General features: G+C 40.6%; 1 protein-coding gene across 6 annotated transcripts in view; it reads left to right on the forward strand.

The window, feature by feature from the left end:
* The window catches only part of TSC2 (TSC complex subunit 2), a 34,807-nt gene that overhangs the window by 3,483 nt on the left and 6,536 nt on the right, over positions 1-24,788 (forward strand). The window contains exons 5-34 of one of the 6 annotated variants that reach the window (XM_049791874.1): positions 604-748; positions 883-1,000; positions 1,520-1,568; positions 1,978-2,103; positions 2,442-2,515; positions 2,867-2,993; positions 3,659-3,802; positions 4,030-4,167; positions 4,381-4,484; positions 5,252-5,333; positions 6,249-6,404; positions 6,733-6,849; positions 7,395-7,517; positions 7,808-7,914; positions 8,519-8,672; positions 9,412-9,534; positions 9,853-9,987; positions 10,554-10,743; positions 11,188-11,281; positions 11,607-11,709; positions 11,927-12,021; positions 14,556-14,687; positions 16,485-16,649; positions 17,312-17,464; positions 17,629-17,741; positions 18,159-18,380; positions 19,187-19,402; positions 21,062-21,130; positions 23,314-23,474; positions 23,834-24,336. In XM_049791874.1, coding sequence (XP_049647831.1) covers positions 604-748; positions 883-1,000; positions 1,520-1,568; positions 1,978-2,103; positions 2,442-2,515; positions 2,867-2,993; positions 3,659-3,802; positions 4,030-4,167; positions 4,381-4,484; positions 5,252-5,333; positions 6,249-6,404; positions 6,733-6,849; positions 7,395-7,517; positions 7,808-7,914; positions 8,519-8,672; positions 9,412-9,534; positions 9,853-9,987; positions 10,554-10,743; positions 11,188-11,281; positions 11,607-11,709; positions 11,927-12,021; positions 14,556-14,687; positions 16,485-16,649; positions 17,312-17,464; positions 17,629-17,741; positions 18,159-18,380; positions 19,187-19,402; positions 21,062-21,130; positions 23,314-23,474; positions 23,834-24,336 — 4,238 coding nt within the window. The remainder of the gene's footprint in view (positions 1-603; positions 749-882; positions 1,001-1,519; positions 1,569-1,977; positions 2,104-2,441; positions 2,516-2,866; positions 2,994-3,658; positions 3,803-4,029; positions 4,168-4,380; positions 4,485-5,251; positions 5,334-6,248; positions 6,405-6,732; positions 6,850-7,394; positions 7,518-7,807; positions 7,915-8,518; positions 8,673-9,411; positions 9,535-9,852; positions 9,988-10,553; positions 10,744-11,187; positions 11,282-11,606; positions 11,710-11,926; positions 12,022-14,555; positions 14,688-16,484; positions 16,650-17,311; positions 17,465-17,628; positions 17,742-18,158; positions 18,381-19,186; positions 19,403-21,061; positions 21,131-23,313; positions 23,475-23,833; positions 24,337-24,788) is intronic. The other 5 variants (XM_049791875.1, XM_049791876.1, XM_049791877.1 and 2 more) reach the window with 5 other exon arrangements.

The following is a 24,788-nucleotide window of genomic DNA, read 5'->3' on the forward strand; positions in this document are numbered from 1 at the left end:
AGCATAGTACAGCAAATTTTATATGGTCTTTGCCCAGACATATTAGTCCTAGTCTGCAGCTGTTTTTGATGTTTCAGCATGTCAAGTATGCAAGAAGTTCTGTATGACATGCTTTTCTAGCTTGGCCAAGTTAAGCATACTATGAATTCTTGAGATTTCACAAAGTGTTATACAAATGTAAGACTGTATCAAACCAAAGTTCTAGTTTTCAGTATTCTGAAAAAATAGGGGTAGATGCTTACGAAAAGAATAGGCATTGATTCTGGTTTGCTGGCTTGTTTTTTTTTTTTTAAATGCTCTACTGGCAGTGCTGTCAGTTGCAGTTTCAATGGATTACTTTGTGTGTTGGATGCTGTTTGTGTGTTGCTGGACAAAATGCCTCCAGCCCTGAGTGCGGATAGAACAGATTGAGAAGACCTGAGTGATTGTCAGTAGTCAGTGGAGGCTGGAGGTATTTTCAGGAGGCTTTCATAGCCTGTAGGAAAAGAAAATAATTTCAGGCATGAAGATTACTGTTATAGACCTTGATAAGGTCCACGCCTTAACTGTCTTTTTTCATTAGTGACACTGTTATCCGCTCTCCTCCCCGCTTTTTTTTTTAAGGGTGAGAGATTAGGGATCCTCAGAGCACATTTTTTTAAGGTTATTAAGGACTATCCTTCCAACGAAGACTTGCATGAACGGCTTGAAGTGTTCAAGGCTCTAACGGAGAATGGACGATATATCACCTACTTAGAAGAAGAGTTAGGTGAGTATTGTCTCTACCCCTCTTCAATTTGGTGGGAATAAGTCAAGGGACAGGCATCCAGTGACGTGAGAAAAAGGTAGTGATAACACTTTTGGGTAGAAAGCATATTGTCACAATTTGTTTTCCTTCTTTAGCTGACTTTGTACTACAGTGGATGGATGTTGGTTTGTCTTCTGAGTTCCTTCTGGTTTTAGTGAACCTGGTGAAATTCAATAGCTGCTATCTGGAAGACTATGTAGCTGACATGGTCCAGTAAGTTGTTTTTTTGGTTTTTTTTTGTTGGGTTTTTTTTTTGTTTTTTTTATCTCCTACATGCTTATTCTTGGTAAATTACAGGAGAAAGCTGCAAATCAATATACAGATAAGTGGAATCTTTTTCATCCGATTGGGATCTGTTTCGTTCCAGGTCATACCTGACATTTCTGACAAATACTTGATTTTCCCTTTTTACAATGTTCAGATCCGTTTTAGTTTAATGGCATGTGCTTTTCCCATTTCATGTGGTGGACCTGATTGCATTGCTTAGTCTTACAACGGGTCTCTGCTTTTGTGTTAGTGTAGGCATACTGAGTTGTATTTAAGTGCAACTTTAAACTAACTTTATAAAGAGGTTGTAGTGTTCAGTGTCTCTAGGAGTGTTATGAACAATTCCACAGTAAGGGGAATGATAAGTAAAGTAACATGCCAGTTTACTTGTCTGTTTTGGCTCTTTGTAATTTGCCTAAAATCATATTAAGCAAACAACTGAATTTGAATGTTCTTTCCTAACAGCAAGATATGCCTCTTGTGCATTCAGACTTCCTCATCTGTGGACATAGAGGTCAGTAATTTGGGTCTCTTTTAGTCCTTTAGAATTCTTTGAAATTCTTTGAAACTGTAACTTTTACAAACAAAATCAGATCATCAGACTCTTCTCTCAGTTTATTCTCATCTTATGAGAGAGCTAATACAATCTTACGAAGTATTTGTAAGCCATTGGATCTCATACACCAATAATAATTTTATTCTAAAACAAACAGAGCATTGATAAATTTGATAAGTGAATCAATTTTTCAACAGTGCTTTTTATGGTTTACTTTCCATCTCGCAATAATTAAAAAAAAAAAAAAAAAAGACACATATGTATCCTTTTTGACTTCTAGAAGATTTCCTGGGTCTGCCAGCTTAGCATTTGACCTGCTTTATTTGTAGAGAAGTGTATAACCATTTTGTCTTTCTCTTTCCCAAAGATTTCCTTGCAAGTCCTAGATGCAGTTGTTTGCTATAATTGTCTGCCATCAGAGAACCTGCCAGTATTTATCATCACTTTGTGCCGTACCATCAATGTGAAGGAGCTCTGTGAGCCATGCTGGAAGGTCAGAACTTTCTTGTAGTTTTGTTTTTTAATGAGTTTGCTGTTTTGGCCTCACAGATGGAACTGTTGGATGTGCACATCTGCCATAAATTTCAGTTTGATTTTAAGAGTAAATTAGAAGTTGTTTCAAGTATTAAGGGGTCAGCACATTGTTAGTGTAAGTCCTGTCATGTCCGTGGAATTTACCCATGGTTTCCTCTCAGCTGCTGTGACAGGCTTCTGTTGTGGCATGGGAATAGCTGGACACATTTACTTACCATAAGCAGGCATGATCGGCCAGCTAACTGCTAAGGAGTGTTTTAACCATTGGATATTTAAGCGTTCTGTTTGAATTTGCAGCTTATGCGCAACCTTTTGGGAACTCATTTGGGACACAGTGCCATCTACAACATGTGCAGGATCATGGAAGACAGGTAAAGAAGGTGTATCTAAGAAAACCCAAGGAATTCAGTGGAGGTTCCGTTGAGATAGATAGGGAGTCGCTGACCTCAGTAGAACAAGCTGAAGGTTTTGGTGCTTAGAATGGAATTCCCTTCTTAGTTATGCTGCTGAATTGCTCATTTTTTTGGCTTTTCTGAATTTAATTTTCCTTTGTTTAAACTTGTACTAAATGATTTTCTGCTTTTAATATTTGTAAATTGGTGTATAAGGCTCTGATGTATAACAGCTGGGAATTCCTACTCTGACAGTGTATATTCCTATTGACTCTTGTATGCTAAAATAATTGTAGCATGGTCTAAGACTTTCCTTCCATCTGTTCTTAGAGCTTACATGGCGGATGCAGCGCTGCTGAGAGGAGCTGTGTTCTTTGTTGGGATGGCTCTGTGGGGTGCTCATCGCCTCAATTCACTCAAGAATTCCCCAACTTCAGTGCTGCCTTCATTCCTCAAGGTAGGATGGGATGCTGGAGGAACTTTTTAGTCAGGTATATATCTGGAATCTGTACAAATTTAGAACAAAAATGTGGTCCCCTACACCACCAAAGAGATCTTTGTATGCATGAAAGACGAGAGGCAGCAATCGCGTAGGGGGTGAAGCATGGGGAAACAGTAAAACAACAGAGGATTTAAGTTTGAAACTGAGGCCTCCTCTGGAATATCTTTGTTGGCCAGAAAAGTAAAGTCTGAATTCTTTTTATCAAATACCTGTATTGTGGGTACTTTAGCTTAAAAAATAAAAACAAAGCAAAAACTTTCACTCTTTCCAGTGTGTGGTACAAAAAGCGAGGGATGGTGTCTTCAGGGACAGCCTCAGAGCTCTCTTAAAATTGTCACCCAAGTGCATCAAGCAGGAATTACTAGCTTTAACCTCATGTATGTTTGCTCTGTAAGATGGGACTGTATTTGCCATCTGATCTACAGCTGTTTGCAAGAGTGCATAACTGCACTTTATAAAATGGTTCTTTGCTTTGCCCTTTGTGTGTATAGACTGGAATATATTTAACTCAGACCTTCAGGCTAAGTTCCTAATTAGTAAGACGTGTTTCATTTGAATTTAAGAGGGTTTCTGATCACTGCTTTCCAACTGTTAACTGACTGAAATGCTTCGTATTCCAGGCCATGACATGTCCCAATGCAGTTGTGTCTTATGAGATAGTTCTGTCCATAACACGTCTAATAAAGAAGTATGGAAAGGAGCTGCAAGCTGTAACGTGGGATATCCTTTTGGACATCATGGAGCGATTACTGCAACAGCTGCAGGTAAGTGTTGAGCCTGTCTTGATGTGCTTTTAATCAAAAGACCTTGCCATAAATATTTTTGCAAATTGATGTTCTGTTTGTACACTCTAGTGAACTTTGAAGCTGAATGAAGGTTTAGCCCAATTCTCAACACTGTGCTTCTCAACCAAGTTTTCTGTTTGTATTTAAAAGTTAGCACTTTCTGGTAAGGTAGAAGTCTTTTAGGAACGTTTTTGTCTCTATTTCAGAGTCTGGAGAGCCAAGAACTTAAGTCCATTGTACATGATCTTTTGACTACAGTAGAAGAACTCTGTGACCAGAATGAATTCCATGGCTCTGAAGAGAGATTTTTTGAGCTGGTAGAAAGATGTGCTGATCAGAGACCAGTAAGACTTTACTTATTATTGTCTTCCTTTGTTGCCAGTTGAATCTGTTTTGTCACTCAGTACAGTTGAAAGTTGGGAGTCCTAAAATAGCAAGTGGCCAGAAAATCACAGCAAGGACTTATATGAGCCTTATTCTTGGGGTGGGGGCTGGTAGAATGGATATATTGTATTTACTTATACACTAAAAAAAAATTCTTGATCTTTCTGTGAAAGGAATCTTCTGTATTAAACTTGATAACATACAGAGCTCAATCCATTCATCCTGCCAAAGATGGCTGGATTCACAACCTGCAGATGTTAATGGAGAGATTCTTCAGGTATGAAATCATAACTTTGTGAATACAAGGCACTTTCAAATGTTTCTTGCCACTTTTTCATGTTAGATAATTTTGTCTTCTGAAGTTCTAATCTTAGTAAATGAATTCTAAGTAGTATGGTAGTTCCAGGGCACGGTACATAAAAGGATTTTGTTAAAGAGAAGAAAAACTTTGCACCAAGTTATTTATGCTGCTGCTTTTTTTTTTTCTTTATTTCCGTTGGATGCTGCTATTCCAGTTAGCTTAGGCAGTTATGTGTTCCACTCCACAGCACTTTGTAATTCTGACACCAAACAAGACTTTCCTGTTAAGCATCAGGATTGCATATGGTTATCCAGTATCAAAGTTATCTGATTTTGAATTGGTACTCCTTAAAGTATTCTTGTGCTCTAAAATAACAACATACAGCAATAACAAACTTCTGTCTCATCTGTGAAATGCTGCCAAAGAGCAACTCTTCCTCGATGCCATATGTTTGGTTTTAAATTCGCTCACCAGAGTTTGGATTGGAAATGGGAAAGCTGCAGTTACAGGTCTCCAGAAATAGTAAAAGCTGAACTGGAATTCCAGTTTCCAGTTATTCTTGAATCTGATTTTCTATGTAGAGACATTAACTGAAGGCTCAGCTCATCTCTAACAGTTTTTGTTCTAACTCTTAAGAAGTTTCTTAGTTTACTTTAGTTTTACTTTCCTTTTCTCCTCTTCCCCCTTCCCTAAATATCAGCAACTTTATTTTATTCATCTTGAATTTGCTCTTCCCATTTTAGGAACGAAAGTCGTAGTGCTGTTCGTATTAAAGTTCTGGATGTCTTGTCCTTTGTCCTGAGTATTAACAGACAGTTCTATGAGGTGTGTGTTTATCTGTTTCTGATGATCACATGTGAGATCTTAAGTGGGTGGGAAAGGCTTTGGTGAGGCATGTTTTACGGTGTGCTTCAGGTCATCTCTGCCACTGGGGAATACACAGAGCTGTGCTTTAAAGGTTGCACGCAATAGACACGTTTCTTTAGGGTGCTTGTAGGAGGACTGCCTTTTAATTTTCCTTAGCTGGACACAGGTATGTGTAACTTGCAGTGGGAGCTGCTGTGTTTTGAGGACATACCTGGTTGTGTATTTGCTTCCCTGTATTAAGGTAATTAATTCCCTATGCATTTTGTTTTGGAAGAAAGGAAAGTCAATGTGAGAGATGCAGAGTTTATTTAAAAGCTTTGTAAAACGATGAGGTCTGGACATAATCTGATGTGAGCAGATTGACTTGTCTTACTGCTTGCAGTTTAATTGCAATCCAAGATGGAAGCTGTCTGAGAGAATTGTTACAGAAGAGCTCTGGGGATGTCTTCAGCTCAGCTCCTTGGAATGTACCCAGAGTGTCAGAGGACAGGAAGGGGCAGAGGTGCTTCTTGGATTCCTTCAAGATTTGTGAAAACATGATGCTGTTGCGTGTTTCTTCTCTCAAAAAAACAAGCTCTAGAAATCCCTTGCCAGCAGTCTATTTGAGCCTGGGCTATCAAGTCTGTAGGATAGGTGAAAACCAAAGCATTGAATCCAAGTTCAACAAAAGTCATAAATATTTGGAGGGATGGCATACAGAAACACTTAATTGAATTAAAGAGGAAAGATCAAGGAACCAAACAGTTAGTTGAGAAACAAGCCTGATATCAGAATATCAGTGTTCTTTTGTTTGTAATTATTTGTCTTTTTAACATGCTGATTGAACAACTGACAGCAAAATGTAAAGGCTTATTAAGGTCTGTCCTGTTGCAGGAAGAGCTGATAAACTTGGTTGTGATCTCTCAGCTGGCTCACATTCCAGAGGATAAAGACCATCAAGTCCGAAAACTGGCCACTCAGCTACTCGTAGACCTAGCTGAAGGCTGCAACACACATCACTTTAACAGCTTGCTTGATATCATAGAAAAGGTGAGGCAGTTTGGTCAATTGTCAGTAGTATCACCACATCTTTTGCCAGATCCTCTTAATGTGACTGAGGAGGCTAACCCGTGACTGTTACTAGTTGCATGGCTCAGCAGGATATTGTAAAACTGCTGGGTTTTGGAGGATGCAAGCCTGAAGTGCAGAGTGGAAGGGAGCTTTAGCAACCCTATCAATACACATCCAAGCTACGTGACAGGGCTTGCAGAATTTCCAGCAGGGATGGCTTGCTGTAGTCTTTCCTGATCTTCCAGGATGGAAATAAAGAAAAGGCATGTTGCAGTTTTAAACCATGTATTGCTTTTCTTTTTAAAAGGTAGCTGCACATTCTCTCTCATCTCCTTCTGAACTGGAAGAGAGGGACTTGCTATCGTATTCGGCTTCATTGGAGGATGTCAAGACAGCAGTTCTTGGACTCTTGATAATTCTTCAGGTAAATGTTGCAAAGCATTAAATGTGTTTTCTTCAGAATAGTCTTCTGCTGGATTTGGTTTTATAGATAACCGTTCTCCCACTATTAAATATTCTGACTTTTGTTTTATCCACTTCATATTTTAACACTTGTTTTGGTCATTCCTTTTGCTTTTGGGTACTGTGACTGTCTGCTAAATGTTTTATTTTCTTAATTTCAATTGCACAACGAATATAAGCACATTTTCATGTGTGGAGGGCAGATGTGTTCATAAACTAGCAGAAAGGGAGTGGTTCATAACCTTGAGTAGATCCCTTGTGTTTGGGTAGCGTGTCCTGAGATACGGTTAAGCAGTTGTGAAGAGCTGATTGTTCCAGCCAGTGCCCTTCTGGAGCCAAGCAGAGTTGCTCTGCAGTCTTTGCAGAGGTCCTGACCAGAGCCATCTGTTCATCTTGTTTTCAGGAGCAAGTTTTTGCTGTGTTTTTCTTGAATTCTGAGTGCAGATATGCATTTCTGAATAACAAGTGTCAGTCTGCCTTTTGATTTGTGTTTCTGTTTCTCTGCAGACAAAACTCTACAGCTTACCCTCCAGCCATGCAATGCGGGTGTATGAGATGCTTATCCACCACATCCAACGCCATTATATATATGCATACAGCCTTGCTGTTGCTAGCAGCATCAGATTGCAGGTATGAGCAGTAACCTATGCTTTTAGGTCGAGAGCTGCATGCTGTCTGTGGAATTCTTGGGTGGCAGGTGGGGAATGTGTGCTCTAGAGCTTGCCAGAAGTAGAATTAAATGTTTCTTGGCTAATAGGAGTATGTATATGTACTGTAACACCAGAATTGATGCCTCCTACAGAACTAGCCACAGCATCTATTAAAAATTCCCTTATACTTGCAAAAGTATCACATGGGGAAGTGGAAGAGTACTGCACTGGCTTGGGTTTTGAGTGATTCCGGTGTCTTCTCTGTTACAGGTGTTTGATTTCCTACTGATGCTTCGAGCTGACTCCCTCCACCGTCTTGGCCTTTCCAACAAAGATGGAGCAGTGAGGTTCAGTCCTTACTGTCTATGTGATTTTGTGTAGGTTTCTCATTGCATTAAGCAAAAGCTGTTTTCCAAATTATTTGGTATTTTTGCATGAGCTTAATGGTCCATCAGTAGCAATCTGCAGTTTTTCTAAATCTTCCAAACCGGGATGAATCAGCTGCTATAGACAAGTCTACAGTTACAGCCTAGGATTGTCTCAGCTAATAACTCATTGGTGAATTGTTCCAGACCTCTCAATCTCAGATGTGAAATTTCTGTTCCTGCTCACAAAACTTCATAAAAATATTTGCAATTTCCTGCCTCGGACTAGTTTTCACACTGAGGTTTGATTCAATGATTTGTACAAATCTGGCTATTTTTAATTTTATAGCTTGGTCTGAAGTTCTTTGTGTAACATGCCCCAAAAGATACCTTTCTAAATTTGCTAGGGCCTGGATAGAAGAATCTTTAACCTGACCAAACTGACTCATTGCTGTCTGTCTACTGGGCAATCCTGTGTTTCTTAATTGAAAATGTAGTTTGTATTGTTTGGTAATTAAACTGGCTACCAAATAAGGTAGCACTGTAGGTCACATGAATAGGCTCTTCTGAGCTTGATTTTACATTACATTTATTTTTCTCCCTTTCCATGTTGTAGAGAAGCAGAGAAGAGGGCTTCTGAGAAAAAGCCCACTGGTACGCTCTCTCCGCCTTCAGGAAGTCCCAGTGTGCCTTCCCAGAACGCCACCATTCGGATAGGGCATCTGCCATATTCAATGGTCTTTGGTGTCCTTCTGCAGTGTTTGAAGCAAGTACGTCCACTGTAATGACAGTTGTCATCTTCATGTGAAATACGTCAACTTAAACCAGCTGGCTAGAGAATTCTATCCCAGAGTATCTAAATAACATCTGAAAAGCAATATGTAAATCCTCCTTCTTGGGCAGAATCTGTGTAATTGTGCAGCTTTACAACCACCAGTGGGAGCACAGGTTCAGCTCTTCAGAAACAGCAAAGCTTTCATTTCACTCTGCTTCAGAGCAGATGAGCAAAAAATGTGTGTGCTAAACAAAGATCACATAAGTCATCCTGTTTCTGAAAGGGCATTTGAAACTAAAAGAAACTCTCCTACTGCAAGTTTCTGAAGTATTTTGAGAATTGATTAATGTTTCAGTTGCTAACAAACGGCAAATATAAATTGTTCATTAGTGTTGTATTGAACATAGTTATGTGCTGAGGGGTTGTCTTGCTCTGGAAGTTAATTTGCGCTAGTGCTTAGGAGAACTGAATTCTGGCTCTGTCTTTTTGAGCTCAGTCAGGTCTGGATACAAGTTGTCTTTCGGTTTGCGGTGCCAATATTGCACCTAGAGCTAGATGACAGACAGGAAGTAACTTGTGACAGTTAAATGCCACTTCTTTTTATGTAGTTACGATGACAAGACATACATCTGCCTAGGAAATGGCAAGTTGTCTGAAATTTGATTGGTCTTACTTTTAAACTGAACTGAAATCATACAAAAATTTTCCACCTTAACTTTTTCTTTTTTTTCCAGGAGACAGACTGGAAGGTGTTGAAGTTGGTCCTCAACAAATTACCTGAATCTCTCCGTTATAAAGTGCTGTTTTTAACCTCTCCTTGTAACATAGACCTCCTGGCCTCCGCACTGAGCTACATGGTAATGCCATGCACCCTACTGATGTATAATCACCAGATCCTTAGTTTGCTTGAGAGTTGGTTGGGGGTTTTTTTTGAGTTGGTATTTTTATTTTCTTCTCTTCAGTCTAATATTTTGAAGATTAGCATGCTGGTCGTCAATCCTTGCTTACCTTCCGTTTTTATGAGGATTGTTTTAGGTACAGAAGTAGGTAATAATGAGTGTTCTTTATGTATGTATGTATACATGTGAAGAGGGAGCTATGGGTGGCGCCTGTCTACTGCCTTTTAGAGAGTATTTTTAGTGTGAGGTGTTCTAACTTACTGTGTGATGTATCAGCTCACAGACAAAAAGACTACTGACAGGCTCCATGGTACCCCGGAAGGCTTTTCTCGCACTGATTTGCATCTGGCTGTAGTCCCAGTACTGACGGCATTAATATCTTACCATAATTACCTGGACAAAGCTAAACAGGTATGGGGAAAGTAAGAGTCTGTAGGGGGTACAGGGCCTGAATCTGTATAGTAGAGCACTTTCTCCTACTAGCTGATTAGGAGACTTAAGTGCAAGGTAACACTGCCCTTTTCTGTTGTAAAAAGCTGCATCTCCTGCATTTGGGTTGGGGTCAGGGGTGAAAAAATACTTCGCTAACTTTGTGTAGCAGTAACTGTCCAGTCAGTTGGATGCACTGTTCTCTATCCATACCTGTTCCCCCTCACAGGTTGCTGAGTGACTTTACCCTCTGCTGGGAGACCCTGATAAACATAAAAGTTCTGTTTAACCAGAAACTTTAATATTAATTTCTAAAATGTCTACTTGATTAAAGTCCCATCTTAAGATTTTGGCCTAGAATACATGCAATGTTATTTAGGGTTCTGTGTTAGTGCATTCTTGGTAGGAATTCATGTGTGTCATACAGGCCTTGCAGTAGTGATACCTTGCAAGCTATTCTGAAATGCTAACTGAAATCAGGAGCTGGTACATGGGAGCTTTTCTCATTCCCTGTATTACGACTTTTTTTTTGTTTTTTACTCTTCTAGCGTGAAATAGTGTATTGCCTGGAACATGGTCTTATTTATCGCTGTGCAAACCAGTGCGTTGTGGCACTCTCTGTCTGTAGTGTCGAGATGCCTGACATCATCATAAAGGCACTTCCTGTCTTAATAGTCAAATTAACCCACATTTCTGCTACAGCCAATATGGCAATCCCTCTCTTAGAATTTCTTTCAAGTAAGTTGTAATGTTCTTCTACTTTTGATCTTCTATAGTTGTAAACATATTTTATGCACTGAATATGGATATTTTGATTGTGTTAGTCACGTTGAATGCAGTGAAAGCGTTTCTTGGTTTTTGGTGATGCCCTTGCACCATCCTCAAGATATAAATATTTGATCATCTCTTGTTTATTACTGTTTTTCTGTTTAAAGCACTTGCACACAGTGAAGAAAGAGACATGTTTTGTGTAGTGCAGCCATACAGCGATGGGAAATATGGAGCTGCTTTCTCCACCTTGCTGCTTATAACTTAAATGGCATGAAATTATACTATGATGTTAACTTCCATGTCTGCTGATGATTTAGAAGAAACAAAACGATTCAAATTAAACTGAACTGTGATATTGAATAGTTTGTGTTCAGACCTCACCTGTGTTGGTTTTCTCTTGAACTGTTCTAGCTCTAGCGAGGCTGCCTCACCTCTACAGGAACTTTGCAGCAGAGCAGTATGCCAGTGTGTTCGCCATCTCCCTGCCATACACAAACCCTTCCAAGTAAGTTCATAGCAATTGTGCTTCTTCCTCATCTGTAAAATTAAGAGAATGAAACATGCCTTTTTTTTTTGTAGTACTTGGGTCAAGGTTGTTTATAGGATATTGCTCATTTTGGTATCTCCAGGCTTTTTCTGAAGAGGGGACATATTCACCTTGGACAAAATATCTGTTTTTCTGGAACAGAACTTTTTGAGGCTTTTTTCTTTATACTTACAGTAGGTAAAGGAACAGTGCTGCTTCTCAGATTGAAAAGTTCTTCTGTTCAGTTCTGGAATGGCATCATAATGCAGCATTAAACTCTATGGAGATCTTTCTGCTGTTTTAGGTTTAACCAGTACATCGTTTGCCTGGCCCATCATGTGATAGCTATGTGGTTCATTCGGTGTCGCCTTCCCTTCCGAAAGGACTTTGTCCCCTATATTACAAAGGTAATGGACTGTACTGTATCAAACAGTATGTAATAAAAATGATGATATAAAATTTGAGAAGTTTAAAAGTTCTGTTTGAAACTAGAAAAATTCTACTTTTCTTGTCAACATCTTTTTCAAAACTGACTGTGAGTTCTTGTGTGGTGGCCCATGATTGCAGTCTTTCAGCTGCACATCCTAGCCATTCAAAATGTTATTTGTTTGTCTCAATTGGCAGGGTTTGCGCTCGAATGTCCTTCTTTCCTTTGATGACACGCCTGAGAAGGACAGTTTCAGGGCTCGCAGTACAAGCCTGAATGAGAGGCCAAAAAGGTAAATTATATTTGACTCCAGGGTCTTGTGTTCTCTGTTCTAGTGCTGACACCTTTCCCTGTGTTTTTCTGAAGGAGGCTGGGTCTAGTTATCCAAAATCTGACAGTGCATTTAAGCAAGCAAAGTAAACCTCTTTAGGTCAAGGGATTGGTAAAAGACAAACTTAGGTTGGTAAGAAGCTGCAATCAAACCAAGCTGACAGTCTGATAGTACATATGAGGGCATCGCTGGCTGTTCTGCAAGCCTTTGCAGTAAGGTGTGGGGCTTTTTGTTGTTAATTTTTGAAAATCAACAGTTCTTTCAGGTGGATGTGTGTCAGTACGATGCTACCAGAGGTAATAGAGAAGGGTAATACCAGAAGTAATAGAATACCATGTTCATATTGATAGTGTTAACTTCTTTTGATAATTGATCTGTAACAACTATTTAAATGATCGCCAGAGAAATTGTTGTGATTAGCAACCTGTATAAATTGAGAGAGCCAATGTTGTGTTTTTCCATAGTGTTATCTGTCAAGTCAGTGTACTGGGTGGCAGATAGCTGCCTTTTGCGTATCTGGATGTCCTGATTTTGAATCTTGAAGCCATTATGTCAGTTTTAGGCAAAGCCTAATGTCTTTACTAGTCAGAATGTATCTTGCCAACAGTCTTTCAAAGTAACATTTGCTGGGATAGGAAAATATTCCTTGGAAGGCATTCAGGGTTTCTCTAATGTCCTTTTACCTGCAGGGCTTACCTAAATTGGTTCACTTAACTTGCTTCAGTGTTAATGTGCAGTAAGCATATAGTGGCATCTGAACCCTGGGGAAAGTGCCTCTACTTTAACTGCAAGGCTCAATGAGTATCTTGCAATGAAGAAACACCATCCCTGCCCTAATGCTATAGCTGTAAACCCTGTTTTGTGTTTCATCTCTCCCTCCCATCTCCTCCTCTTTCATTCAGAAACTTGGAAGAGAAGCCTTTTGACACTCGTCTCTCAAATTAGAATTTCAACTAATCTTTTTTCCAAAAACCTGTTAAATTCTACCAGGTTGGAATACTACTGTAGCTAAAGGCTTTTGCTAGTGCTGCTGGATCACTTTCCACAAAAGTCTCTGCTAAGGAGTGTGGGTTGTACTCAGGCAGCAACCCGAAACACCAGAATGACAGGATGCTACTGCTTCTGAGTCTGTCTGAGCTTGGATTCTGGCCAAGTGAGAGGGGAAATAGCTTTGAGCACATGTCTGTTTCCTCGCTTGAGAAGCTTGTGTGCTTAGTTTTCACTCCTTGAGCCCAAAGAATAAGCATTTCTGTGCCCTAGCTGAGGTGCTGGGTGTTCCCAGAGATCAAGATCCCAACAGTTCCCAAGGTTGCTGAATGGCACGATGTTGGTGTAGGTGATTATCTCAAAGTATGAGCCTTTGCTCTGTGCAGTCACATCTCCAGCTGTGGCCAAAAGTGATCTGTCAGAGTTTGTTGAGAGAAGGAGAACGAAGAAATTCTGATCCCTCCAGATGGCTATCTGAAATGTAATAATTCACTGAAAGGAGGATAGCAAATAAATCACTTTTAGAAAGAGCTGGAAGAGTTAAATTGGTATCCCCATTTTATATATGGGGACGTGAACTGCTGGACCAACTATGTCCAAATTAGTACTGAGCCAGGCATGTATCTCAGCTGTGACTAATTAAAGTGCCTCGTAGATGTTAACTGCTGTCATCTCCCATGTGTGGTTGGCACCTGACAGCGTAAAGGCTTATCTTCCTCTGTTCCAGTTGAAAGTCAAGTGGGTTACCTTGAGCCGTGTGAAATAAGATAGCTTGTTTGACAGAAAAGCATGATGCAGTCAGCAGCAGCCAAGAGGATGTTTGTCTTTTTGCCTTTCCGTCTGTGCAGCATGAGAAGGATCAGTCTCATATAGATGGGCTGAGTCTCCCCCAGTGTCTTGAGCTGAGCGAAGGGGCACCTCTGACTGGCCCTGGGTGTTTTTGTGATTCAGGGTAGAAGCTCAGTTTTGGGCCAAGCCTAACAGGTAGAAATGGCTGACGTATTCCTGTGTCTCTTAGAAAAATGTGCTGCTACCTGGTACTGGTAAAGCATTTTAGGATCTGGTCTCTGTGGAAGTAGACAGGTTTTTAGCCGTGCTGAAGCGGTGAGTTGGGGCAACACAAGAGGTGGTTGAACTGCACAGAACTTCTCAGTCTTGAGAAATTTGTGCCAAATTAGCATTCAGGTGCTCTTGCCTTTGTTTAACAGCGCAGTATTCCAACTATCATTTCAATCAGTTTTTTGTTTTAACTTGTACTAATTTCATTTGTTTTGTAGCACGTTTAAAATCTTGTTTTCAAAATGTGGTTTGTCTTTTTAATGCTTTCAGCTCTGCTTGTTTGTACGTTTTAATTTTTGTTTTCCTTTTTTGGCATTTGTTTTATTTTACATCACCCTCCGGGATCCCCCAATATTGACCCTGTGACCTGTGACCTTTCAACCTACATCCCTACAATGATTTCCTCCCTTCCTGTGACCTCTTTTGGGGCTTGGTGCTTCTCCACCTAGTAGTTTAAGACTAGCCAAAAATGCAAAGCAAGGCTTGAATAACTCTCCTCCAGTGAAAGAGCTGAAAGAATCCTCTGCAGTTGATGCCTTCCGATCCCGCAGCATCAGTGTGTCTGAACATGTGGTCCGCAGGTAGAGGCACTTTAAATGGGGAGAATCCAAGAGCAACTCAGCACTTGGAAATTTTACTGCAAGGGTGGGTGGAAGCAGGGTGGATTTGCATGTGGGATGCTTGCATGACTTTGTTACGCAATAAGAATATGGCCTTAGCCACAGTCAAAGGTTTTGGGAAAGTGTCATGTATATCCCATGGCTTCCCAACGCCAGCTATTGGGTTGTCACATCACACCTATGTTGCATACGGTTACTTTGCCCTATTCTCTGATGCTTTAGCAACAAAAATTTATATTTTCAAAGTAAAGATGGTGAAGGGGGGGAAAAACAAACAAAAAAACACTTAAAAAAAAAAAAAAAAGAAAAAGGTTGCATTCTGTGCAAGTGAGAGTCCTGGTTAAAACTCACTAAAACTTCAGCCTTCTAAGCAGTGACTTGCCCCAGGAGAGGCTTTTGATACTCTGCAAACTTATGTACAGGCCCTCCTCCCAAACTATGAGGAATAGTTCTGGCCTCGGTTTAGGCTTTGTTCTTTGAGGCAAAGTTTGCTGACAGAAGTATTCTGGTCTAAAGTATGATGCCGTGAAAACCCTATTTTGTCTTTCTGTAGGGCAGTGAAATGTATACTCAGCCCATATGAAGCTATTGCTTTCATGAATAAAGCAAACAAGTTTTGATTGCAGACATTGATTTGCTCACATGAAAGATGAAACAATTTATGCTAGTTTTTAAAACGTATATCTGGATCACTTACCTTGAGTGTTAAACTGCTGTCTATAACATGTTGGTTTAAAAGCTGAATCTGAAGATTTGTGCCTTAATCTGTAAGGATTGCTGCCAGTGGAGTTTTATTTTCTGTGGTTTTATTTTTGACTATAACTATATGGTATTTATGGGAAAGACACTGAAGTGACTGAATGGTGAATACAATTCTGGCACTTCATTCTCTCATATCCCCATTAATCTATTAGGTGATTTTCTTGTATTTATGTGTAAATGGTAGCAACTGGAAGTTCAGATAATTACACTGAATGATGCCAAAGAAGTTCCACGTTATAAAAAAATTTGGCTGTACTTCAGCTTAGTTTGTGTTATGATGGCATAAGGAGTCGTCTTTATAAAATATTGCAATCCAGCCTGTTACAGCAATTGTTTTAAATATTGCAATCCAGCCTGTTACAGCAATTGTTTTAAATTGCATTGCTAACTTGGCTGATTTGTAGGCAGAGTTGCTCTTTGTTCTTGTGCCAATTTCCTGTTCAGAGTGCAATTTTTTTCTGTTTCAAGTTAAATTAGGTTTTATATAGCTATTGAATTTGGAGGAAAAAATCAATATATGAAGGGGGTGCAACAGAGAAAAAAGCAAACCACAGGATTATAAAGTTAAGTCTAGAATGCACCTATTTATGGCTCATGGGCAACATGTTGCCTGGGTAACTGTGCAGGTCACGGGACGCTTGCCCTCACTATAGGTTGGTGAACTCAAAGCATGGTGCTGCCACTCACTATTTGCTTGGTGCACTTGCCCATGGGCCACCCAACATCAGAGAGCACTGGCCTGACCTAGTCAGTTGATGGACATTTAAATGTTTCTCAGTCTCTCAAGATAAAATACACTTTCTGCAATGACAATCGACAAAGCACAACATGAGGCTGATCCAAAAATATTTTTATTATGTCCTGGGTTTAATGACTGGCCACCTCTCTGATCTGGCACATGCATGTATCGCAGGTGTTCTGCATCACAGTGTCTTTTGGGTGACAGGGACAAACATTTTGCAATGTGATCTGTCAGTTGGAAACATTCTCTTCTAGTCGGATACAAACATCCATCACTAGTTCAAGCCTGGGCTCTGCAGATGAAAATTCAATGGCTCAGGCTGATGACAACTTAAAAAATCTCCACCTGGAACTCACCGAGACCTGTCTGGATATGATGGCTCGATACGTCTTTTCAAACTTCACTGCCGTGCCTAAGAGGTAGGGGTCAGTCAGTGACCGCGGGAGAGATGTTTTTGTTTGAGGTTCATATTTCACTTTATTAGTGGAAAATTACCATGACACATTTGAGATTCTGGCAGGCCCAGGCTCTGAAGCCATTCCTCGCAGATAAAATCTGGCTTGGCTAAATATGAGGTTAGATGAGAGAAGTCCATTGGAGCCAATCAGCCTTTGCCTCAGCCTTGAACTGTCCAGAAGGAGTTGCCTTGAAGACATGCTGTCTGTGAGCAGTGCTTTGCTCCATGTCCTTGCTGGATAATCAGAGTCTTTACTACAGAACGGAGTGTCGTGCCAGCTGGCTTCAAATGGAGGGCATTTACTTTTCTTGCTAGCCCTTCCCAGAAGGAGACACATAGCTCAGAAAAGGCTCGTTCCCTTCTGCTCTGTGATGTGTGTCCAGTATTGAACTAGACTGCTCTGTAATATGTGTCCAGTAGCACTACTATCAATTGATACTAAATTCAGCTCATCCCTTATCCTGATGGATAATGTGTGTGTTGATGACCAGAGGGTACGTTAAAAATGCTGTATTAAGAAGGAAAGCAGGCAGCACCTCCTGCATAGTTACATGGAATAAGCCACCTGTGTAGGCTCTGTGCTCTGCAGTCTGAGAGCTGTGTTCATCATGAATGTGTTTCTAGGTCTCCTGTGGGTGAGTTTCTGTTGGCTGGAGGAAGGACAAAGACGTGGCTGGTTGGTAACAAGCTGGTGACCATCACTACAAGTGTTGGAACAGGGACAAGGTCCTTGCTTGGCCTAGACTCTGGAGACCTCCAAAGCAGCACAGAATCAAGGTAATTTTTGCTCCTGTTTCTAGAAACTTCCACCTAACAAAGTCACTTAAATCACTGTTACAGTGCACCTTTTTAGGTTTTCCTTTTACCAGAAGAGGAATGTCTTAGTTGTCCAGCATGACTGAATCCTCTCTTGGTATCATCAATATCTTCTTTTTCCACAGCTCAGACCCTGTTTTGCAAGTGAGACAAACTAAAGAAGCTCCAGCAAAACTGGAATCTCAAGCTGGGCAGCAGGTTTGCAGAAGCTCTCGCAACAGAGTCCGATCCATGTCTGGTAAATTACTATCCTGGAGTTTTACTGCCATTTCTGGGTCCATGTCGCAGGCTTAAGTGTCCGAGTGCCTACTGAAGAGACCTGTGTCTAAAATAATTTGAGAATCTGGACTTGTCTGGTATTTAATAGAGGGCAGGTAGCAGCAGCTGTTGGCCTCAGGAGGTGGTGCTCCTCCTGCTTGCCTCTCCTTGCAGGAAAGCTCTGGTGATTGGTTAAGTGGTGAGCACTTGCACTGAGAATCACTTATGTTTATCTAACCTCATGATTTATAAGAAATACATGCAAGGTAAAGTTCTCTTAGGTTCCCAATATTGTGCGCGCAGCTGCTAGAGGAGCTTAAAAGACTTACTACTTCTGAGATATTTTTAGTGCTAACTAAGCATGGCTCTCCTTTCTATTTTGTGTCTGTCTTGCTAGGTGGTCATGCCTTACGTGTTGGTGCCTTAGACAGCTCAGCCTCCCATTTTCCCAGTGGCTCAGCTTCCCAAGGGACACAGGGTCCTCCTGCTCCAGCATCTCGATCAGAGAAGACTAATCCTGCTCTACAAACACCTCTGCAGAAAGAAAAAGCAAACTTAGCTGCATATGTCCCACTGCTAACACAGGGATGGGCAGAAATCTTGGTGCGCAGACCCACAGGTATCTTGACCTGAGTGTGGAGTGAGGTCTTTTGACTTGCTAAGAAACCAGAGCCTGGATGAAGAAGCAAAATTCTTATTTAGTTGGAAATGGATCTCTTTATTGCTTACTGCCTCTTGAAACTAATACACCTGATACTTGATTCTTTGAAATCACTCTTTAGTGTTTTAAATCTACAAAAGACCTGTGAAAAGATTGAAGCAAGGACTTAAATTTGTTTATTAAGTACTGTTACAGAAATAGAGCTAGATAATATCAACCCTACTTTGCATTTCCCATTTTACACTGCTCTGTGGTCTTTCTTGAAAATCTGTCTGTTTTAGCTTACCATGTTAGATTTGAGATGAATGAGGCTTATGGCTAGAGCAGCTGTATAGTTGTGTCTGCTGCTAGGGAAGAAGTAATGACATATTCAAGGTCAAAATTCTTGAATACTGGTATGTTACACAACATTAACAGGGAATTGTCTATTTCAGCTGAAAGTTGCTTCATGAGAAAATAACTGACCTGGTATCATTAATTAAAATACCTGAGTGTTTTGGATTCCTTTGGGGAATCTGCTGTAGTACTGAGTTACCAAGGATGGTTTTTGAAGAGCTTGGGGTGAAGTGCAGAGCACTGGGAGCTACTTACTGAAAATAGGAAATTAATCAAGTGATTCTGCCAGATGTCAGGAGAACTGAGAACTTGGTTTGTTTTCATTTTTACTTGCAAAATCCAAAACAATTTGTGTTTTTTTCGATGTGAGTTGTAAACTTTCTGGAGTTGGAAGTACTTAATACTGTTCCCTAATTTTGTCTTACCAGGTAACACAAGCTGGCTAATGAGTCTGGAGAACCCGCTCAGTCCATTTTCTTCGGATATTAATAATATGCCCCTGCAAGAGCTCTCTAATGCACTCATGGCTGCAGAGCGTTTTAAAGAACACCGAGAAACAGCTCTATATAAATCCCTCTCTGTCCCCTCCTCCAGCTTGGCCACCGGCACAGCTAAACCATCACTTCTCCAGCGTTCCAACACAGGTGAGAGATGTCAAGCCAGTAGTGTGTCCAGCATAGCTGTCACTAGCCTATTTAAAGTCTGTTGAAGTTACTGCAAGTCTTCTAGAACAGTAAAGTTAGTAGCATGAGGGATAACAGCAATGAGAAGGGGAATCAGTTCTTGTCCCTAGAAGTTTTCAGTGAAAAATTCCCTTCCTCCTTGCCTCTGATGTTCCACTGGAAAAGTACCTCTCTTTCTTAAAAAGAAGAAAGAGAGGAGTAATGAAGCTTCTTTGGAGGAGTAATGTGTTTCATGCTAACTGTTTCCCAAATGAAAATGTACAAAGTCATGGACCTTTTCCCTCTTCCACTTGTTTGGGGCTGATCTGGGCATCCCACATGTGGATGAATCTTCCCATGCAGTGTTTCCATTTCCATTTGTCTTCAGTATGGGAGTTTGTGTTGGACACTAAGAGCACTAGGTTCCTGGGAGAATGGCCTATTACAAACATTGCCAGCCAGGGTCAGTTAATTGCCACCATCTTTTAGAGCATGAAATAGCAGAATGCAAATCCTGTTGGCTGCAGATTTATTCACTTCGTAAAAGGACTGTTTAGCCTACAAACTGGTGCGGTTGAATCACTTGAGTTGCTTTTGATGGCTTTATAGTCGCCAGGACTATATTTAGTTTGGTGCTAGTTCACTCCAAAAGAGCTCTTAATGTTGGGAGGTTAGTGTTGACCAACAGCTGAACTTTTTAAAGATTTATGTAATCCCTGCTCAGAGCTCTTATCAACAACATCTAACACTGAGGCTCTTGGCACTGCTAGCACTGTCAAACTGAGCAATGGTAATAGCAGACAAGGCTTTTTTGGGAAGGTGGCATCAATGGTATGGATTTTTTTGAAATCTGGTGAAAATGCTAGTTTTCAGGTTTGTTTTAAACAGGGCAGGATATGATTTTAGGATTTCAGAATGTGTAAACACAAAATTAGAGTAAAAATCAAATTATCACCTATTAAAAAAAAATTAAATTCTTATCCATGAACTTTTATTGACTCCTACAAATTTGTGGTATTAGGTGCTAACTGATTAGTTGAAAGAAGCACTGGCCTGAATGCAACTCCTGTGGCAGACTGAGAAAATAATTTTGGCCACATTCTTGTTAACACAACTTCTACAGTAGACTTGCTGGAGCTGGCTGGTGAATGAATGTTTTGAAGAAGTTTTGCTGTCAGACTGTCATATGCATGTTCTTCCTCTTTAGAGGTTAAAACTATGTGAATCTTTATCCATATTTCCACTCTTCGGACTCTTCTGTGGGTTTAAAAATTATCTTTTGCCAAAAGTGTGTAGCTCAGGAAAGCTCAGACTGGTTTCCTGTGTGTGCTAGGACATCACTAAGGAATTTTCTGTTTCTAAAACTCAAAGATGCATTCTTCAAAGAGAGCAGTTCAAGCCTGCATTGTTTGAATGTGTTTATGCCTCCTTACACATGTTGAGACCTTGTACCCTTAAAGTATCCCTTTGGCATCTAGTGAGCTTATCCCAGCTTGTTCTTTCCTTTGTTTTTATTTATTTATGTATTTATTTTAAAATAGGCTCTTGGTTACATTTTAAACTCTGTGCTTTTTAATTTTTTTTTTTTATATAGTCTCTCCTTCCTTTTGATGTAGCTGCTCACTTGATTTCCCTTTGCAGTGGCCTCTTTCTCTTCCATGTACCAGTCCAGTTGTCAAGGGAAGTTGCACAGGAGCATATCCTGGGCAGGTATATTTATATATCTTTAAGGAAAAAAAAAAAAAAGTATTGCCATAGAAGAACACCTCTGATTCATAGAAAATGTATCCCTCATACTTCATTTTCCCCTTCCATGTCTCCTGTCTGTACCCAGTCTCATTACTCTCAACAAATGGGATCTTGACTAGCATGAAGAAGTCCAAGCCAGATCCAACATTTGCAAGTGCAGACAAGTTCTTAAAGCAACTTTTGTTTTAGCTGGGGTGGATTGTGAGTCATAAGGCACCGTGTTAAATGACCTGTCAAAATGTCTGAGTGGCTTGATTAATTGAATTATTTATTTTCAGCTTCATTTTACAATTGGCTTTGTGTTCTGCTAAATGTAAAAGCTCCCACTTTTGAGAATAGCATAGTATGCTACAGGACAAGCTACCCTGAAATGAAGTCCCATGCTACTCGGCCCACAGAAATCTGTCAGAATTGGACAGAGAAAAGGTTAAAGGAGCTGATATATATATGATATACATATAAAGTTTGATGTTACAACGGATGCTCATTAAAAGTTTTTTATATAAAAAAATGAAGAAATAAATTTCAGGGGGAAATCTGCTAAATTCTAGCTTTCTGGAGGCTCTATAGTAGTGTAAAATCTTTCTCCACTTCAGTAAAATTGACTTTGTAGTTAAATGAAGTGGTGATCAAATTGCATACCTTATGAGCACAACACCTGCATTGCTTTAATAATCTGCAGTGCTTTGTGATTTTAATTAGAGGGTTGAAATGTCTTTCTGCCTTCTTTCCTTCACTGGAAAATTCTCTGTAGAGCAGCAGGGTATTCTTAACTGCTGGTTGTTGTTGACGTAGGCCTCTTAAAGGAACACAAAGATGCCGCAGTAAAATATTTTTCTGTACTTCTCTTCTCTGCTCCTATTATTCTTTTCCCACCTAAAGAATAATTAGTGAGTGCTCGCATTATTTAAAAACACCAGCAATCTTGGCAGTAGTGTAAAAGCTAGGGAAGCTTGGAAACACTGGATATATGCAGGTGTGTTCTGGCTTGGACAGCTAACCAGATCAGCACGTTGTTTTGGGTTTTTTTGTTTTGTTTTGTTTTTTAGAAGGTATGTGTGTGCAATGCTAACTCTTAATTGCTTCTTTGAAATAACTTTGGTCCTGCGAGCTGAAATCAATCCAGGAAAAGCTGCTTTAGTGATTTTTTTTATTATTATTATTTAATTTTTTTTTTATTTTGCTGATTTTCTTTATTTTTTGTGTGTGCTAATTTTTTTTATCATTATTTTACTTTGGAAAACAAATCTTGGCCTTTCAGATTGGTCTTCCAGTCCCTTGTGTGCGTAATGGGAAGCCTCCTGTTCTCCAGCCTTTTCCTCAGGACAAAAAAATCAAGGCCAAGAGGAGCCTTTGGTCAGACTCATCCCCGTGGTCAGGGTCACTGCCTGGAGTAGAGACAATGTTAAATGCTGTGATAACCTCCTCCACTGTAGGCAGGGCTTCCAAGGAGCTTTCTTGACAGTGTGGTTTCATTAACTGTTTGTCTGATCAGATGCCACATGCAGGTTTCCCAGTATTGCTGCAGTGCATGTATTACTCTTGCTCTCTTGTCCTTTCATATGTCTAGGGCTGAATTGTTTTACTTCTACTGAGACATACTAGGAAAACTGCCAAACTGCAAGTAAATGGCTCCTAGTAAAATTTCTTATCTCCTTCTAGGCCACTACAAGGCACAGGAGCATTGCATTTCAATACAAGAAAAACTTACTTTTTTGCACACTTGCATAGAACTGATGTCTTCATTGCCTGGATGATGATGAACTTTTAATGCCAGTCTTGTACTTTCTTACATCTCTGTAGTTCCTGTCTGTCCTGATAACCGAGCATTGATGTACAAGGTCCCATTTCCTCATTCTGTCCCCTGCTTGTTCATCAGTAACAATTGGAAACAACTGCACTTATTTTGACCAAAGCAGACGCAGCTCTTTGCTGTGAGGGTAAGGTGATCAGTTATTCTATACAAAAGGGGAACCAGGAGCAAGTCTGACATGACAAGAAATCAAAGAACCAGAGCACTCATTCAATATGGCCTTCCATTGAAATCCCGTAGGGAAAAGGCTGGTACTTCAGAGGAGAGGATGGGGGCCTGCCAGTCTGTGCCTCTCTACAGACTTCAGTTCTTCTGCCTTGTGTCTCAATAGAATCAGCGGTGGTGCTGGAGGAAGGAACCCCGTTGGAAATGGAGCTAAAGGAAACAGAGTCCCCAGCTGGGTCTCCAGAGAGTGAAGACATTGAGACTTCATGTTCTGAACAAGTCCTGAGCGAGGAAAGGTTTGGTAAACCCCAGGAGTCTTATAGCAGGGTAAGAAGAAACAGGTTATCCAGTTCTGTCCTGTATGACAGCCCCATCTTTAGACACATGGGAGAATTGTCTGTGCTCAGAAGAGTCCCTCGTGGTGTCCTCTGAAAGAACTCGCTAATGATACCAAAATGCACATGCAGTCATGATTGAGAGTTTGGATGGCTTGTGAGGGACTGCATGCAAAGCAGCAGCAGTGAATACCTGTTTTCTGCAGGGTCCTCGATCTGCATTGGTTTGTACTTGGCACCTTTCTGCTCATCTTTCACTGGAAGTGTCAGGGGGTGCCTCGAGCGTTACTGTTGTCAGCTTTTATTTTGCATATCAGGAAAACTGTTCATCTTTGTTTCTCCCTCTTTAAGTCCTCCTCAACCTCCAGCCAAGAAGAAAAATCTCTGAAGTCGGAAGACCTGGTGGAGGGTGGAATTCCCATTGGGAGAGTCCTGCCATCAGAGGATGGCCGAACACTGGAGGAGCTTTCCTTCCAGCCATCCCAGCCTCTCAGCAAGTCGAGTTCTTCTCCTGAGCTACAGACACTGCAGGAGGTCCTCAAAGATGCAAACGGCAGAGAAGTAACAAGGAGGCTGAGCACAGAAGTGAAATCAAAATCCCAGTCTGGGAACCTGGAAGGGGAAGGGCTGGGCAGTTGGCTGGGCAAGGGGGAGGATGCCAGAGTGACTGGGTCAGGCGGGTTGGATGGCACCAGTCCTGTCACCTCGCCTCGCTCTCCCTCTGGGCACCGGCCCCGGGGATACACTATCTCTGACTCAGCCCCATCAAGGAGGGGAAAAAGGATTGAAAGAGATGCCTTCAAGAGCAGAACAGCAGCCTCCAATGCTGAGAAAGTACCCGGAATAAATCCAAGGTGGGTAGAGGCGCTTATCTGAAGCTAGAAATGGTGAGCTCAGAATTGCTGCAGCCATGGCTGGATTCGTTCAAAGTGGTCTGCTGGTTTTGTGGGATCTACAAAACAGTATCTCATTAAAAAGAAAGATTAATTACCTGTTTTTGCAGGAGCTAATACCAACATGTTGAACCCACTACCACCAAATTAACTTTGTGATTTGGGAAATGGGACTCAAGTGGTGAAAGAAATAGATAAATAGTTTCCTTGTGTTCTTAATCTATCCCAATTTAGGGTCTAAATGCACATGTGGCTTGAATGCAGGTCACGTAGAGTTAATTTTGTTGTGAACAGGTTGAATTGCTAGTCTTGCAGTTCAGGAAATATAATGTGCAAAATGCTAAGAAGAAGGAAAAGAAGGGGTTATAATAGTTGCCTTTTGAACTTTAGATATTGGTGGTTGCCCAAAATTG

The sequence above is a fragment of the Accipiter gentilis genome, chromosome 33 (genome assembly GCF_929443795.1).
Source record: "Accipiter gentilis chromosome 33, bAccGen1.1, whole genome shotgun sequence".
NCBI lineage: Eukaryota > Metazoa > Chordata > Aves > Accipitriformes > Accipitridae > Astur > Astur gentilis.